The following is an 18,957-nucleotide window of genomic DNA, read 5'->3' as shown; positions in this document are numbered from 1 at the left end:
TTTGTATTAAAGCATAAGGCCGGCCAGCAGCTCTATGCCTTTGTTACAATGGCCACTGAAACCCCTCAAGTACCTTCTTCTTTTGTGCCTACTCACGAGTACATAACATACTGTATACTGGGCATGCAATAACCCCAGAATAGGAAATAGCACTTCCTCTTAGGATCTGTAATGCAAGTGCCACAGCCTAATACTAAAGAAACAATGTTTAATCTTGGCTTTATTTTCTCTTTCACAAATTTAAAAAAAAAAAATATATTATAGTTCTATGCTACGCCTTAAATGCCCCTTACACGTGACCTACATTGGATAGCAGGTGGCACATTATTATTATATGGTTTGGTCCAAGTGTTATTCTGTCACTTCTTTTAAGGGATATTGTCATGGGAAAACTTGTTTTTTTCAAAACACATCAGTTAATAGTGCTGCTTCAGCAGAATTCTGCACTGAAATCCATTTTTCAAAAGAGCAAACAGAAATTTTTATATTCCATAATCTGACATGGGGCTAGACATTTTGTCAATTTCACAGCTGCCCCAGTCATGTGTCTTGTGCTCTGATAAACTTCAATCACTCTTTACTGCTGTACTGCAAGTTGGAGTGATATCACCCCCTCCCTTTTCCCCCCCAGCAGCCAAACAACAGAACAATGGGAAGGTAACCAGATAGCAGCTCCCTAACACAAGATAACAGCTGCCTGATAGAATAGTGCACGAACGATTTTGGTGCGATCTGACGGTCGTGTCACGTTGGATCAACGCTGCGACACCATGCGACAATTCTATTACTTACCTTATTTATGTCGCATGCGACAAGTCGCATACGTTTTGTCGCAGTGCGTCGGATTGCACCAAAATCGTTTGTGGAGTCCTACCCTTAAGAACAGCACTCAATAGTAAAATCCAGGTCCCACTGAGACTGATTCAGTTACATTAAGTAGGAGAAATAACAGCCTGCCAGAAAGTAGTTCCATCCTAAAGTGCAGGCACAATTCACATGACTGGGGGCAGCTGGGAAACTGACAAAATGTCTAGCCCCATGTCTATTCAAAATTCAATATAAAAAAAATCAGTTTGCTCTTTTGAGAATTGGATTTCAGAGCAGAATTCTGCTGGAGCAGCACTATTAACTGGCGTGTTTTGAATAAAACATTTTCTCATGACAGTATCCCTTTAAGGATCATATAGTCCCCAAATGTAGCCCCAAGCTAAGAGCTGCCTTGCTTAGCCCTGAAACAGAGCAGCCGTTACAATTAAAGGGGACACAGGGATCCTTTTCTACTGTTACCAAAACACCATAGTGAGGAAAGTGTAAAGCACACAGAGATAAAAGGTCATTTTTGTCTATATTTTGTATAAAGCTGTTGTGTAAATGATTGACTTTTATGGGTTTGTGTAAATAATACCCCAGAGCGCCCTGCTGTGGTGGAGCAAATGTATTGCAGCAGTGAAATTGTATTAAGTGGTTGTTTTGCGCCCCAACCTTTTCCCTCCCCCCCTGTTACTTTGCACTAAGAAGCAGAATCCGTTCAGATTTGGGGAGACGGAACCTCCCTCCCTCACTAAGTATTTTGCCTTTTTACAGAGATCTTGTTGTGTTGCCGCATTTTATATTCTAAATGATAACCTTTATTAAAGTCAGTGGCGTATTAAGCAAAATGGCGTGTGCCTGTTTTTGTGCAAAGACAGTAGCCATGCGACAAGATGCAAGTCTCCGTCTATGATATGGGGGCCCACTAGGCGGCACTGAGTCCATGGGGTGGGGATTGTGAGCAGATGCGCTGTAAGCTGAAGGGGGCAGTTACATGATTAAAGCAAAGCCCCTGGGAGTACTTTGTTTGAAGAACAACATGCTGCCATCTTTACTTCTGGTTACCCATGAACCCACTGGGCTAGTGCATGTACATTACACAGCCATAATATGACAGTCAGGAATCAGTATGGAGTCTATACTGCACATGCACCTGAAAAGGAGATAATCAGAAGCAAGATGGCGGCATGGAATCCTTACACAAGGTTAACACTGGAGGGTTCTTCCAACTATTGATGTGATGGTCGGGATTTCCCCGACTCTACCTTAGCCTGCGCTCGACTTCCAGGTTGCTATTATAGACCCAACCCGCCGATGACGTTACAAAAGGAGCGGGACGAGCAGGTGCAGCGTCTATAAAAGACGAAGTCAGAAGACACCATTTGACAGTGGCGGGTCGGGAAGAACTGGAGAAGGGCTCAACCCGCCACCCGTGAATAATTTTGCAAGGTTGGCCCGAACACGCCTGACAGGCCAGCCAGCACATCACTACTTCCGACATATTAACCCCCCCCCCCCCAGTGATCTAACTTTTACTTCTTCGATCGACTGACAATTAAGGGGGAACTATCGTGAAAATGTTTTAATATAAGCTTATTGAAATAAGAAACTTTCTAAATACAATCAATTAAAAATTCTAAATTGTTTCTGAAATAATCAAGTTTATCTTCACTATCCCTCTCTCAGCATCTGTTTCTCTTCATGCAGCAGTTGGGTGTCAGATATTCATTGACAGTTAGATCCAATATATCTTATAGGGGGGCTCCTTTTGCCTAGAAGATGTATTAGAGGTCACTCTATTAAAATCACCAGACATCATGTCTCTCTACATGCAGAATTTGTGCAAAAGGCAGTTATTTTGTTAGATTTTAGTTTGTACTGGAATCAGTTATTTGAGTGAGCTCTAATACATCTGCTAGGAAAGAAAGCCCCCCTATTAGATATATTGATCTAACTGTCAATAAATATCGACACCCAACTGCTGAATAAAGACAGAATGAAGAGAAACAGATGCTGAGTGGAAAAGTGAAGATAAACTTGATTATTTCAAAAACAATGCAGGATTTTTAATTGCTTGTATTTAGAAAGTTTATTGCTTCAGTAAGAGGAAGCTTATATAACATTTTATTTTTCAGTTCCCCTTTAAGATTTTATTCTATTTTCTAAGGATACAGAAAATATTAAATACAGTTTACTGGTATTTTCCAAAAGGCACTTTTTATGAATACTCAAAATAAACTAATTCCACCTACTTCTAAAACGAAGGCAGAGCACAGATAGGAGGGGCACTTCCTTGGGTTTCATTGGGCATCACAAATGAACCATACACACACACGGATGAAGTTCAGGTGCTTTTTCCCACTGGGCTGATCTAGAACCAACCTGTAGAATATTCACTGGGCAAGAACAGCCAATCAAAATCATTAGAGCGCACACAACTCAAAAGTTAAGAGTCAACTGAAACACAATTTATGAAAGAAGTGAATAAATCTACTTTGAATTTACCTGTTTCAGTCCATAAACATTTGCCCTGGGAAACTAAGGTTTCATTAAGAGGCACAGGGCCATTTTCACCAAAAACAATACACAAACTTTTTGACCATTAGATCATATGGATACATAGCCTCCTGAATGCACCTAAATGAATAAATAAAAAATAAACTGCCATTCAAAGAGCAACACACGTCTAGTTCAGCTTCTCCAAATGTATTTTAATAACAGTTTTTTTTGTTTTGTTTTTTTCATTTCTTGGGTAAACTGAAAAAAAATTGATCCTGGAATTTCTTCCACGTCAAAATTAACAGAAAACAGAATTTATATTTCATTTTTTTTTACTAGAGCAAAGTGGAACCCATATTAAGTAAACTGATGTGTTTTTGGTCTAAAATGTTAAAACATCCACTTTCTGGCATCAGACTGTCAGACACCTACTGCTTTTATTTCACTAAAAGAAAAAAAAAAAAAAGGAAACCGTGCAGAGGGGGAAAAACAAGCACTAAGACCTTGAAGAACAAATCCCCTTATTTGTTAAAATACAGGCAAGATGGTACTAGCAAAAATAATTACATTTAGTACGTCTGTAAAACATATTAAAATAGGGATCTCGCACCTCAATCTCTTCATCATTTGTTGAACGGAGCACCCCCAAACATGCTTTGACATGTATAAAGCGTCGGGGTAAGCAGTTCAGCATCTGATGGAGACCCAGAGTTCTGAGACTGTCCATGCTTAGCACACAGCAGTAGTGTTCCGGTTAATGGACCACAAAAAAACCCCTAAAGAGTTGGCTGAAGGGACTCTGGATAAGGATCCCTGGCCACTTAGGTGTCATGGCCTAAGATGCTAAAATAAAACTGTGGACTAAGAGGCTAGCCTGGGGTTGAGACCCTGAGGAACAGGAATAACTTTTGAAAGGGGAACTATTGTGAAAATGAAAATGTAATATAAGCTTCATCATACTGAAATAAGAAACTTTCTAAATACAATCAATTAAAAAATCTGCCCTATTTCTGAAATAATCAAGTTTATCTTCATTACTCCTCTCTCAGCATCTGTTTCTCCTCATTCTGACGTCATTCAGGAGTTGGGTGTCAGATGAATGATCCAATATATCTTATAGGAGGGCTCCTTTTGCCTAGAAGATGTATTAGAGCTCACTCTATTAAACTGACCAGACATCATGTCTCTCTACATGCAGAATTTGTGCAAAAGGCAGTAATTTTGTTACATTTTATTTGTACTGGAATCAGTTATTTGAGTGAGCTCTAATTCATGCTAGGAAAGGAAGCCCCCCCACCCCTATAAGATATATTGGATCTAACTGTGGAAGCACCAAATCCACTTTTTTGAACCCTGAATTCTTTGCGAAAGATTCGGCTGAATACCGAAGCGAATCCTAATTTGTATATGCTAATTATGAGTGGGAAGGGTGGGTTTTGTGACAAAAAGTCACACGATTCCCCTACCCGCCCTTAATTTGCATATGCAAATTAGGAGTTGGATTCGGTTCGGCAAGGCAGAAGGATTTGGCGGAAACGAATCCTGGATTCAGTGCATCCCTGGATCTAATTGTCAATGAATATCTGACACCCAACTGCTGCATGAAGACAGAATGAAGAAAAACAGATGCTGAGAGGAATAGTCAAGATAAACTTAATTTCAAGAATTTTTAATTGATTGTATTTAGAAAGTGTCTTACTTTAGTATGAGGAAACATATTTAATTTTCATTTTCGCTATAGTTCCCCTTTAATTTCCCCATCTCCATGGTGTCTCTGTACCCCAATCTAGGCAAGAGAAATACCAGGTGACACAATTTAATAGGGATGCACCTAATCCAGGATGCGGTTCGGGATTCGGCCTTTTTCAGCAGGATTCGGATTTGCCCGAATCCTTCTGCATGGCCGAACCGAATTCTAATTTGCATATGCAAATTTGGGTTGGGGAAGGAAATCACATGACTTTTTGTTACAAAACAAGGAAGTAAAAAATGTTTAGCCCTTCCCACCCCTAATTTGCATATGCCTTCAGTATGTGGCTGAATCTTTCGCATAGGATTCGAGGGTTTGGCCGAATCCAAAATAGTGGATTCTGTGCATCCCTATAATTTTATGAACAGTTTGGGGTGGAGAGGTGGATTTTATGTGAGTGAGAGAAAAAAATATACCCAGGGAAGTGATTTAGTTAGTGAGGATTACAGAACAATTTAGGTGTCTAGTTATCAATCTCTGACTAAACATTTTTTAGGAGGGTAGTGGCGTGTTAAAGCTTTCTGTGGCAGTGTGAAAAAGGCACAACCCATGTTATGTGGTATTTAAACACCTTGGTGCAAGACCCCCTCTGTTCATTCTTCCCCAGAGATATTTGCATGTCCCTCAACCTATTTGTATTCAGAAGGATCGTCCAGGAGTTGCACTATATAAACATTGTCTGAAAAGCTGCTGATGCTTATGTGGTTCTAATACCTTATGTGCCCCTTGCACAATTCTTAATTGGTAAACTGCAGAAGGATCTACACATGCCACACAGCTTGAATCATAACAAAAAAATGCAGGGTGGTCCTAACAGCCCACCTCTCCCCGCAGCATTTAGATTTCCATATTATAAATAAAAGGCATAGGCTAGTAGTCCAAATCTGCCATGCCTAATAAAAAAACAAAACGGTAAGGTGCAAAGGGCTTCCTTATGACACATCGTTAAAGGGAGCAGCTCGACTCTCCTTCTGTCACTAGTAATATGGATTTCACTTTAATGAAAACTAGAACCTGCCAGATTAATACATCTTTAATGGAGAGGTTTAAACAAAAAAAAAAACTTCTGCTTCAGGAAAGAGCTTCTCGACTTCTTACTGATGATTAGGATGGAAGGGGGTATTGTGTTTACCCAATCTTGAAACGTTGCACTGGTGTCTTTAAGAAAAATGGATGAAAGCATGGGAAGGGACCAGAACAGGTTTAAATACCAACGGATTCTCTAGTTCAGTAGGCAAAGTTTCCACTCCTGGAAAATCTGCTTCGTGTAAGTCAGTTGTCTGGACTGAAGGGTGTTTGTTTGAGTGTGAAGAAAACCAGCAGTCTGGCATTGAAGAAGGAAAGGTTTAGGGTTTGTCTTATTGTGAAAGTGCTTGAAAAGAATGTATACAATTCCTGCAGCGGTTCTTTCACAAGACCCCAAAATTCAATCCAGCTGTAAGTGGCTCTAAAAAGCCCAAAAAAGTTTTATTTTATTTTTTTTTGTCCTGAAAATGCACTACTTCTCCACGAAAAGGAAGAAAAAAATATTCCAGAAGCCGCCAAATGACTGAGCCCCTCTGCTTTATTCATTAACTGTTCTGTGCTGAAGTCCTGGGTTCTCAGTTTGACAAGCTATTATTGGAGGAACCAGACGTGGAGGCTACTGCAGCGTTGGCTGGGATACTTGTAGAGACGGATTTGCGGATGTGTGGCAGTAGGTAGGGATCACAAGCCAGCTGCTGCACATCTATTCGATCTTCTTTCCTGTAGGCCAGGCAGCGACGGATAAAAGCCTGTCAACAAAAAAAAAAAGCATCAAAATGTGAATTGGATTACAATATGATCTTTCAGCATGAGCCCTGGGGATGCAAACTCAAACTAGAGTCCCATGCATGACTTAAAGGGGTAGTTCACCTTCAAACAACCAGTTGTTTTCAGATAATTCACCAGAAATAACGACTTTTTCCAATGACTTTCTATTTTCGATTTGTGATCGTTTTTTCTAGGAGGGGGAGTCGCCGACCCTGTAAACTGTTCTAAATGGATACATTTACTCGATACATTTCTTATCTTTGTCACTGCTGAGCAGAATCTCTGGGTTTCATTACAGGCAGCTGTTAGAATTGATACAATAGTTGCTAATACTCCAGAGATGCTGCTGAGAAATGTATCAACTCAATGTTGCAAAATTGTAACAGTTCAGAGTCTGCACCTGAATTACTGAGCTGTCAGACTCAAACACCAGAGACACCAACATTCAACTTTAAGCTTAGATTTTGGAAAAACAGTAAAAAATAAATAATGGAAAGTAATTGAATAAGTCTATTTCTGGGGAACAATCTAAAAACAACTGAATTGAAAAAAAGTGTTTAGAAGGTGAATAACCCCTTTAAACCCCTTTTAATAAGAGGACATGGGGTAGCCCCTCTCTACCTAATTCTAATTGTGCTTAAAGGGGTTGTTCACTTTTTAGTATAATTGAGTGCTATTTTGAGACAATTTGCAATTAACTTTCTGCAGAATTCTGCACTGAAATCGATTTCTCAAAAGAGCAGATTTGTTTATAATTAAATTTTGAAATCGGACATGGGGCTAGACATATTGTAAGTTTCCCAGCTGCCCCCAGTCATGTGACTTGTGCTTCAGTCACTCTTTACTACAAGTTGGAGTGATATCACTCCCTCCTGTCCCCCAGCAGCCTAACAACAGAACAATGGGGAAGGTAACAGCTCCCTAACACAAGATAACAGCTGCCTGGTAGATCTAAGAACAGCACTCAATTGTAAAATCCAGGTCCCACTGAGACACACCAGTTACATTAAGTAGGAGAAACAACAGCCTGCCAGAAAGCAGTTCCATCCTAAAGTGCTGGCTCTTTCTGAAAGCACATGACCAGGCAAAATGACCCGAGATGCACCTACACACCAATATTACAACTAAAATATACACTTGCTGGTTCAGGAATGAAATTTTATATTGTAGAGTGAATTATCTGCAATGTAAACAGTGTCATTTAGAAATAAAAAAAAATACATCATAAAAATCATGACAGAATCCCTTTAAGCTAGACTGCTGGCTTTCTACAGTGAAGAGGTTGAGACAACCATAATAGTACAAGAAAACAAGGAGCACAATTACCTTAGCTTCAGGGGTCACAACTGGCTTGGGAGGAAACTGCACCTCTGTGGCTTTCAGGATGGTGTTTTCTTGCAGGATATCTTGCTGGGACTGGTTATGTCCAAAGGGCTGTGAAACAGAAAACAGTTTATTGGAGGCCAAATTCAAACTATTGCAAAGAATGTTAAGATACCCAGCACTTTAAAAGAAATGGAATTATGAATAAACCATCCACCAATCCTGCTGTGATTGCTAGAGAAAAGCTCTGCAAAAATGTATAAAAATGTCCATTTAAAGGAAAATACCACCCCTTTTAACAAGCACTTTTTTTCAAACTAAATGAGCTAATGTCAAAAAGGGGCATATAAGACATGTTCAACTTTTTGAGGTATTTTGAAAGTTCCATAGTTGTTTTTCCCTCTAAAAGCCAAAAACCAATTGAATCTTAGAATTCCTAAATTCTATTTTTCTTTTTTTTTTTTTTTTTACTCGCTTCATAGTATTTACATAGTATATTACATTATTTTAGAGTCTTCTCTAAAAATTCAGTCCTTGAGAGTGGATTTATTCCAGAAACATGCTTTGCTTACAACAATTTAAAGTATAAACAACTAGTGCTCATTTTTCTATGCTCAGCACCTAAGAAATGAAATTAGCAGTTACACATTACCTTCCGGCCGTACAGACACTGGTAGAAGATGACTCCTACGGACCATACATCCACTTTGTTTGAGATTTTTGGAGGTTCTTTGCCAACTACAAAACATTCAGGGGGCAGATACCTGAGAAAAGAGAAGAGCCATGTTTGCTGGTTGCAAAAACTGGATGCAATCAATATGATCCTGAATACAAATCATCTAAGGTTAGTCTGTAGGTTACACACATTTGCTAGTGCCCCCTATACGTCTTAAACTCCCTGGTGGTTGATGTAGGCCACAACTGTCACGTTGTCCAACCGTACTCTTACTGGCAGGTCTCTTAGTCCGTTTGACCAGTGAAGCAATGAGAGGTAGATTGCTTTGAGTTCCAGGATGTTGATGGGGAGCGACTGTTCCACCTGTTTCCAGGACCCTACACAGTCTGATCCCCCAGAACTCCTCCCCGGCCTTGTAGACTGGCATCGGTTGTGATGACCATCCACTTGTGGTTGGGGAATGGTTTTCCTGAGTGAAAGGTCATTGGTCGGATCCACCAGGCAAGTGATGCCCGAGCTGGTTTTGACAAGGTTAACAAAGGGATCCAGATCCCTTTGGTTCAGCTGCAAGATGAGTCTTTGTAGTGGTCTGGTGTGTAGCTGCGCATTTGGAATTGCGGGGAAGGATGAGACCATCGTCCCCAGGGCCCTCGTTGACGATTGTAGTAGCACCTGTTCTGCCCTCTGGTGTGTCGATATACGCCTGCAGAGAGCTGAAACTTTGTCCTGCGGAAGGAATACTTTTCCTTCGGAGGTGTTCAGTATGAGTCCCAAGTACTCTGTACTCTGGGATGGAATTAGCTTTGACTTCTGGAAATTGATGCTCCAACCCATTTGTGTTAGTGTTGTCACTACCGTCTGGAGGTAGAGTGTGGCTAGGGACTTGGATGGGGCCTTGACCAGGAGGTTGTCCAGGTATGTTATTGGCCCCACGCCCTGCAAACGTAGCTCCACCAGAGCTGCTGCCATGACCTTAGTGAAAACTCTTGGTGTGGAAGAGAGGCCAGAGGGAAGCACTACGAATTGCCAATGTTCTGCTATGTAAAAATGAAGGAAACGATGATGGTTGGGATGTATAGGCACGAGCAGGTACGCTTCCTTGATGACGATTACAGCCATGAACTCTTTCTTCTCTAGTGACATCAGTGCTGATTGAACTGATTCCATCTTGAAGTGGTGCTTTCTGACATGGTCATTGAGCACCTTCAGTCTAGGACCGGGCGAAAGGACCCTTCTTGGTAGATTTGAATAGAAGCCCTTTCCCTTAAGGGAACCTGCTCTACTACCCCGGCAGCTGCTAGAGTATGCAGGACCCCCTGAAAGGCTGCTCGCTTGGGTTCTCCTGCTCGAAACTTTGAGATGAAAAACCTCTCTGGGGGAAGATGTGCAAACTTTATGAGATAGCGGTGGGAAATTATTTGTAGAACCCAAGAATCCAGGACCCTTCGCGACCACACCTCCCGAAAGTTTCTTAAGTGTCCGCCTAAGAGAATGCTCTTAAGGGTGGGCACCTCCTCATCGAAAAAATGGTTTGTCCTGGGAAGGCTTTGCAGAACTCCGGTTTCCCGACCTGGAAGAGTTGGATCCTGGGACGGCTGGGTGCTTGGTGTTTTTCCGTTTGTGTCCTTTGCCTATGACTCTGGTTCTGGCAAAAGAGACGAAAAAATGGTCTTCTCTTGAAGGGGGCCCTCTTGGGTTTGTTTTGTGGCAGCAGGGTACTTTTGCCCCCCTGTAGCTTGGGAGATTATCTTTATCTTTTTTAGTTCGGACCCAAATAGTTTTCCTACGTATGGAAGGCTGACCAGAGATCTCTTGGAGATTAGATCTGCGGACCAGTTCTTTAGCCACAAAAAAACACCTGGCTGCGATGGATTGGGCAAAGGCCCTTGCTATCAATTTAGCCGCGTCACAAATGTATGAATTTGCATCTGCGATTTGCACCAGAAGGAGGTCTGTGGAGGGATCCTCTGAGCCGATGATTTGGGCTACTTGTTCCACCCATACTTGGTTGCCTACGCTCTGGTAAGATGGGGCGTAGTGCCCCCCCTGCTGTACAATGTCAATATCAGTTCACCAGAAAGGTTATAAATTCCTTACTTGTAGAATTTAATAAGGCTGCGATCATCATTTAACAGAAAGATTTGTAACACAAGGATGGTATCAACATTCCTTAGACAAAATGAAACTTTTAGTTTGTTTGGTTAATATCATGGCCCAGCAAAAACGTACAAAACAAAACTTTAGCTCTATGCCTTACATTAATTGCAAAGAAAGTTGGTCCTGCAATAGCTTTTGCAATACCGCAAAAATTAACCAACCATTTTCTAGAATTTGTTGTTTATTATAAAATAGCTTTATTCAAGGTATGAATACAACAAATAACCAAAGTACTCTAGCGTACAACTGATGCTGTGACATGAGAAAGCATTAGGTGGAGCATTAGAAGAGAGCAATATCAGGGGTCATATACAAAATACAGTCAACTAATGTAATACCATCATCTGATGAATCATGTTCATGGTCATCAATGTTCTGTAGGATGTTTAAACAGTTCAATATCAAAATAAAAACTGGATAAATAGATAGGCTGTGCAAAATAAAAAATGTTTCTAATATAGTTAGTTAGCTGGAGTGACTGGATATGTAACATAACAGAACACTACTTCCTGCTTTTCAGCTCTCTAACTTTGAGTTAGTCAGCGACTTTAAGGGGGCCCACATGGGACATAACTGTTCAGTGAGTTTGCTATTGATCCTTAGCATTCAGCACAGATTCAAAAGCAACAGTAATGACCCATGTCGGCCCCCGCCCTGATTGGTTACTGCCTGGTAACCAATCAGTAGAAACCAAGAGAGCTGCAAAGCAGGAAGTAGTGTTCTGTTCTACATCCTGTCACTCCAGCCTTTATACATTTCATTTTTGCCTAACTAACTATATTAGAAACATTTTTTTTATTTCGCACAGCCTATCTATTTACCTAGTTTTTACACTGAAAAATTCCCTTAATCTTGAGCAATGAACTTGAACCTCTGCCAGATTTGTGTTTTGGGCCAAGGAGGAAAATGACAGGGAAACACTAGCAGGGTTGAGTTTTAAATTACCAGAAGAAAATTATGAAATAAAAAAAACAAAACACTCACCAGTAGGTTCCAGCTCCTTGTGATGTAAGTTCCATTCCATCAACTGAATTATAACTGTCATCATCCATTATTTTCGAAAGACCAAAATCTGTGATTTTAATCTCCCCACAAGCAGTACCGTTGACTAACAGAATATTACCTGCATAAATACAGTGATTTCAAAGATTTTAAAGGAAAAGGATTTTAATTACAAAGGAAATAAGATTTTATTAACAGTGGAAATCACTTCTGCATGTCGGTCAACACCCACCTGGCTTCAGGTCATAATGTATAATGGGTGGTTTGATTTCATTCAGGTACTTAAGGGCATTCACAATCTGCATGATGATAGAGCGAGCTTCCTTTTCTGTCATTAGCTTGTGCTGCTTCAAGTAGAAGTCAAGATCATTTCCCTCACAGTACTCGAGCACAGTGCAAAACCTACAACGGCAAGCGCATTCCTGTTACAAGAAGCCCACAACTCACCCACTGATAAATTACCACACAGGAATAAATCAAATTCTAGGATTAAGAAAGGAAAGCAGGAAATTAATATTTTCTAGAACTTTTCTCCAAAAGTTATTTACTACGCGCAAATCAGCTATTAATGTGCAATAACGTGTTGGTGGGTTTCCCCCAAGTAGTTTTTTCAAAATATTCAGATTAATAGATGCCTAATGGCGTCTGTATTGTGAAATTGTGGCCTAATAATTGTCATTTAGCCTTTAGAACAAGGAATGACAAGTGAATCTTAAAGGGGTGGCTCACCGTTAAATTTAGTATATAATATATTATAACAGCTAACATTAAGCAACTTTTCAACTGGCCTTTATTTTTTCATATAGCTTTTGAATTATTTGCCACTTTCCGACTCATCTTTCTATTCAGACCCTCTTCTATTCATATTACACTCTCACCAGTGCTCCTGAGTTAATTATAAGTGTAATATGGTTGCTGGGGGGGACTAATGATTTTAAATGCACTACAGATTTCAGATTTCAATAGGCAGTATAGGAGTTACTTAAAATGAGGGTCTTCATGTGGCACAAGAGCTTATATACTTGGGCAAAAGTGTGGTAGTAACTATTTATAAAGGCTTAAAATGTATTGGCAACCATTCTTCTCCTCTTAGTGCAATAGAGAAATATCTGTAAATGCCACAGGAACAGGGGCTGCTTCAAATGTCGCTATAAAACGTAATATGCCTTTGTTTTACAATGAATAATTTGCCCTGGCAAAAGAAGCTACTTACGAATCTGTGTCAAGGGAGAAATAGTCATACAGCTTCACTATCCTTGGGTGGTCAAGCTCTTTGTGGATACGATACTCCCTGCAAGCATGTCTGTGAAATGAGACAAAGTTTAAAGCTAACCTGTTCCCAACTGTACAGCTTATATCAAAATGGCAACAGCAAGCTAAGCCAATACTCTAGCACAGCCGTTTTCAGACTTGTTTTGTTTAGCACCCCCTTTGTAGTTCAAACAATGGCCCATTTTTTTTTTCATTTAGCAACACCATCAAGGATTATCTAGCAGAGAAAAATCTCCCGACAGATCATCTTGGGGGAGAGACACACGTGGAGATTCGGGGGAAATTACCGGTCACCTAGCGACAAATCCCCTCTTCTTCACGGCAACTAATCTCTCCGCAATGCCTTCCCGCCGGCTAGAAATAGCATTGTGTGCCTCTACCCTTGAGCTTGCCATAGGCCTGTCACTAACCTTCAGTTTAATTAAAGTACTAAACGAACAGATCAGCCGATGTTCTGCCCCTGACAGCAATCGTACGAAAGTTTATGTCCGACAAAACTGGTGACAGTCTCCCACTCAAAATCGTCTGATCGGCAATACATGCAGAGAAATTATCGGCAGCCAACAGAAATCTTTTTACCTGTCCGATCGACTGAATGACAAAATGTCGGGACTCTCCACACACGGTCCGAAAATCGTACGAATCGAGGATTCGTACGATCGGATCTTTGCGTCTATGGGCAGCATTAGGACTGTACTACCACTGCTACATTAACAATTGTAAAGGCATATGCTCACTTTCGTTAAATGCTGAAGTTTTCTCCTTAAGTTAGCAAATATGTACTTTCATATCAGTATTTTTCTTGTTTGAGAAGATAGGCTTGCCTAGAAAGAGACATGGCTATCTGTATAAATAGCCAATAGATTACTCACAAGCATTCTCCTGTTTTCACTTAGCCATATAAGGACCTGCTTGTTAGGCTAAAGTTTATAAGCTCAACAAGTAGATCTTTGCCCAATCTGGTCACCCAACTGGAAAGACAAATCGGACTGTCTGGCCCCAGGCCAACAATTAGATCATAGAGGCCCCCTGTAGATCCATCAGGACCCGCACAGTACAGCCAGCTCAGGGGAAAGCAGCTAAAACTGCTGTGTTTACAGAAAGCCAGGCTACTGTCTAGGAAAGATATTTCCCCAAACAAACAGGGTTCACCAGCTTTCCCCTACACTCCAAAAACATATAAGCACGTTAACAGACTTTGACTAAATGGACCCTATTGTGTGTGAATGGGATAGGGACCTTGGATTGTAAACTTCACTGGAACAGGGACTGATGTGGCAAACATATAATCTCTGAAAATTGCTGCACAATTGTGTAGCCACTATATAACAAATAAATTAGCCTCTGCAGAATTATACATAAAATGTTTTTAGCAGATTCAGTTACTGCTCCACCTAGTGGCAGAATGAAGAAACCATTAAAAAAAGATAACGGATTACAAATAACCATATAACCTACAGAAAGGAAATCAGGGGGAAAAAAACTCAATCTAAACACAATTTCAGAAAGCAAATCAGATAAAACTTCATACTCACTTATGGTAGTTTTCCTTCTTTTCATCCCTCCAATTTTTATTTAATTGGTGAATTTTCACAGCTACATATCTTTGCTCTGTTAAGTCAAATGCCTTTAATGCAAGAAAAATATTAACAGGTTTACAAATAAAACTGCACACAGAGAAACAGAGAGGATATGTTTTCAAATTAATTTCATGAACATGAGCGATTCATTAAACAGGATAGAGCATCCGTTTGATTAAGAACAGACCAAAAACCCCAAAACAACATACCTTATACACTTCACTGAAGCCTCCCCTACCCAAAAGATGCAGCAACAGATATCTGTCATTTAGCGTTGGATGGTCTTTAAATCTGTAAAGAAGTACATGATCATTTTGTAATTATTGGTTTCCTTCTACTATGATCTAATATAGTAAAACAGGTCTGTCCAGCTGAAGGCCATGGGTTGATGCAGCCCTCAAATGTACATTTATGGCAACCAACGTATTCAAGAGCTTCAAAGACTTCTTAAAATGATAGAATGAACATAATATAACTGGCCCACAGATATGTGGTTTGCTATATGTGCCCTATACATGAATAAGATTTGAACAGCATAATCGGTAATCACAGAAGAGAAATTAAAGGAACACAAGGTGAAAAAGTAAAAAAAAAAATATATATCTTTTCTAGCCCTACAAACTATTTCTTGGTAACAAACCAAATCTTGGACATTTAAGGTGTGAAAGGGCAAACAGAGGGCAGGAAATACAAGTGCAACACTGTCCTATACATAATGTATTTATAAACATATTTGCCTTATACATTTTGCTTTAAAAATACTTGTCTTAGGCAATGCAGTTTTATGATGTTGCTCTTACTGTGAGTTATCTTCATTGTGTATTCTTTTCAGCTCTCTAATGTGCAAATTCCTCACTCTCTCGAGTCGTTCAAGTTCTGCTTGAATTTCAGCTTCCTCCTGTTACAAAATGTTTATTACCCATTATAGCAGCACACAAATATATGTATTAAACGAATGTCTTTACAAGTATGTAGCGGAAAGATGTCCCTTACCTTTTTAAGGTGACCTAATCGTAGCTTGAAGATCTCTTCCTGTTCATGGTACTCTGCTAATGTTAACCTAAGTACAAAGAAATACAATAAATTGGCAGATACAGAACAGAGAATACCAAATATTTCAGAAAGGACTATATATTACAATTATTTCTTCCACAAGGCCCGATTTTTCACTTACGCTTCATTCTCTGCTCCATTCGTCTTGTTTTTTCTTTGTTTCTGCTCATTGTTGGCTGGAGGGGTTTGGCCCATTGCAGGTGGTTTCCGTTTTGCCAGCATTTTTCTTTGTCTTTCAATCTCTTCCCTTTGGGTATTTATACGTTCTTGTTGCCTAGAACAAAAGCAAAACGTAGTAAGCGAGTCAGAAATTTGACATCTTAAGTGAGCTTTTTGCATAGACTGTACCTTGGCTTTTTGGAAAAAAAAAATAAACGATATAGCCTGTTACTTTGATAGTAAGGAATGTACAATTACATTTTACTAACAAATAAAAGGAAATTGGATGATATAATCTCACATCTTTCTCCAAGCCCCTATATAAACACAGAAGGTGGTCAACTCATGTGTATATTAAAGAAAATACCAACATTTTAGGTGCTTATATTTCCATGCAACTTTTCTATTGGCAACTCTAATCGTATACAATAGTAGTCATGGCATTGCTAAATACATACTGGATCTGGAACATGACAGATTTGTGAAAAGTGCTGGGCACCAACCACTGATCTATGGGCTTGTCACATCGGAGAGAAACTGGTTGATGTGCAATTAGTTTGTATTATGATTATCTGATTTTTGTAGCCTTTTGATCTGTCGAAACTCCATTGGGGAACAATCAACCTGCATTTCAGATGAAGGTTCAAAACAAAAGGAATAGGAAGCAGGGTCTATTACGGAAGGATAAATGCGCTGCAAGGAATTTCACCCCTCGCTTTCAGTCTGATATAAAACCAAAGGAGAGGAAATGTATCATACTCTGTATAAAAAGTTGAGGGATACAAAATCAACAGTAAAAAAACAGTTGAGTTGAGTGCTGTAATTACAGTAGGAACAAACACTGCATTCAGATTATTCCTTACTTGATGAGGTTCTGGAAGGCATAACCATCTGTCCATTGCTCAGTGAAAGAGGCTCCATGTCGGACAGTAGTAAAGTGTCCCAGACGCAGGCGATCCTGCATGCTTTTATCCCGACAAGCCATTTTCTCCTGTTTGGACTGAAGACAATACAAATAAAAGTTGTTTTCAAAACTCTAAAAGAGGTTTGCACTCCTCAACTCTTACAACAGGGCAGCAGGCTCAGATAGATTGTATGAGCATTGAAGGGGTTGTTCACCTTTAAATTAGTATAATGTAGAGGAGGAAATTCTGAGACAATTTGCAATTGATATTCATGTTTTATTATTTGTGGTTTCTGGGTTATTTAGCTTTTTATTTGTCAGCTCTCCAGTTTGTATTTTCAAAAATCTGGTTGTTAGGGTCCAAATTACCCCAGCAACCACGCATTGTGTTGAATAAGAGACTGGAATATAAATAGGAGAGGCCTGAATAGAAAGATGAGTTATAAAAAGTAACAATAACAATACATGTGTAGCCTTTCAGAGCATTTGATTTTTAGATGGGGCCATTGACCTCTATTTGAAAGCAGGAAAGAAGCAGAAGGTGGTAAATAATACAAAAACTATAAAAAAAATAAAATAATTAAGGCCAATTAAAAAAATTGCTTAGAATTAGCCATTCTATAACATACTTTGTTAACTTAAAAGAGAACCACCCCTTTAAAAAATAAATTAACCAGTGCAACTTTTCATTCTATAGACAGCACTCTTGCTGTGCAGAGTGTAACAATAGTAGTTCCCAGACTGTATGTATTGCAGAGGCTACAATTTTGGGGCAATACACATTGCACAGGAAAATTAAAAAAAATCAGGATCTATCTGTGCAGAAGAATGCAACAGATGGCTGCGGTTTGAGTTTACTTATGCTTATTAAAGTAAAGGTTTACCTTCTCTATGAGCAACTTTTTGCTCATTGTCACGCATCTGTTTAACCGTTCTTTATACTTTTCCAGCATTTTCTTCTGCTCGTCCATCTGTCGCCGTAGGTCACAGTTTACCTGAAATGAGACAAAAAGTCAGGAATCAAAAAAACTATTTAGTCATTTAAGGAGACATGCATTAAAACAAAAAAAATAAATAGTGGAGGATGGCATCCAATCAACAGCTGCATGTGTAACCATAAAGTTGGCGGTCTACCCATATCCTACTGTACTTCTGATTAAACTGTTAGGACAAACTGGCTACACATTTTTTAACATATACAAAGAAAATCTATAGTAGTGGTTGTTTTTTTGGTTCATATTTCCTTGCAGGTCCTGCCTTTGGTCAGAGTCCAACTTAGCTAATAGGTTCAAGTATTGGTGCAGCATCCATTTGGCAATAAAGAACATAAATAAAGCATTTACCACAAACATCATGGTAACTGACCTTCAGGTGTATATAGGAAAACTAAGAATTGTTCCCAAATCTCAGCTGAAGTGGTCTATAGGCCGAGACCCCCCAAGTCACTGCTCAGTGGAGGTCATACCAATATGGAAACTGATCTATGTGGAGGTCCAGTGCTGGGATAATTTGTAGATCAAATAATCCACTTAAATCATGCTCCTTATATTAATTATGATTGCCTCCATAGAGAGGGCTGCTATTTAATGCACTGTGAACATTTTTTTCCAACATAAGTTAGAATCCAGCTATGTCTTCTCCTGAGAACTCCATTTCCTTCCCTCAACATAGATAGTGGAGAAGCCAAGAGAAAAGGATCATTATGCTAGTCTAGTCCTGTAACACGGTCTACTATTAAAACTAGGAAAATTGGCAATATTGGTGGGCAGTTTAAATAAAGGTAGGTGTGTCAATGATCCAATTGCCAGGCTTATAAACAACAATGAAGATTAATACTCACCCTTAACAGGTCATCGATCCTTCCCTCCTTCTTTTCAAGGTCAGAACTTTTGCTGTTTTCAAGAGCGGATATCTTATCCATTGTGAGGTCAGACTAAAATTTGGAATTAAAAAAGGAATTACTTTTACATCACGTTAA

At 39.5% G+C, this 18,957-nt stretch overlaps 1 protein-coding gene across 2 annotated transcripts in view; it reads right to left on the bottom strand.

Annotated features, from left to right (window-relative positions):
• Positions 1-6,076: 6,076 nt before the first annotated feature.
• Positions 6,077-18,957, bottom strand: part of tlk2.L (tousled like kinase 2 L homeolog) — a 35,976-nt gene continuing 23,095 nt past the window's right edge. For both annotated transcript variants that reach the window (XM_018234888.2, XM_018234891.2), the window contains exons 8-21: positions 18,820-18,912; positions 17,864-17,974; positions 16,939-17,075; positions 16,038-16,190; positions 15,857-15,923; positions 15,664-15,761; positions 15,073-15,154; positions 14,819-14,910; positions 13,225-13,314; positions 12,244-12,413; positions 11,994-12,132; positions 8,829-8,940; positions 8,180-8,287; positions 6,077-6,834 (exon numbers count right to left, since the gene is read on the bottom strand). In XM_018234888.2, the coding sequence (XP_018090377.1) occupies positions 6,661-6,834; positions 8,180-8,287; positions 8,829-8,940; positions 11,994-12,132; positions 12,244-12,413; positions 13,225-13,314; positions 14,819-14,910; positions 15,073-15,154; positions 15,664-15,761; positions 15,857-15,923; positions 16,038-16,190; positions 16,939-17,075; positions 17,864-17,974; positions 18,820-18,912 (1,626 nt within the window). In that variant the 3' untranslated portion in view covers positions 6,077-6,660. The remainder of the gene's footprint in view (positions 6,835-8,179; positions 8,288-8,828; positions 8,941-11,993; positions 12,133-12,243; positions 12,414-13,224; positions 13,315-14,818; positions 14,911-15,072; positions 15,155-15,663; positions 15,762-15,856; positions 15,924-16,037; positions 16,191-16,938; positions 17,076-17,863; positions 17,975-18,819; positions 18,913-18,957) is intronic.

Source organism: Xenopus laevis, chromosome 9_10L (genome assembly GCF_017654675.1).
Source record: "Xenopus laevis strain J_2021 chromosome 9_10L, Xenopus_laevis_v10.1, whole genome shotgun sequence".
NCBI lineage: Eukaryota > Metazoa > Chordata > Amphibia > Anura > Pipidae > Xenopus > Xenopus laevis.
The sequence above is the reverse complement of the archived record's forward strand: the minus strand, read 5'-3'. Positions and strand labels throughout refer to the sequence as shown.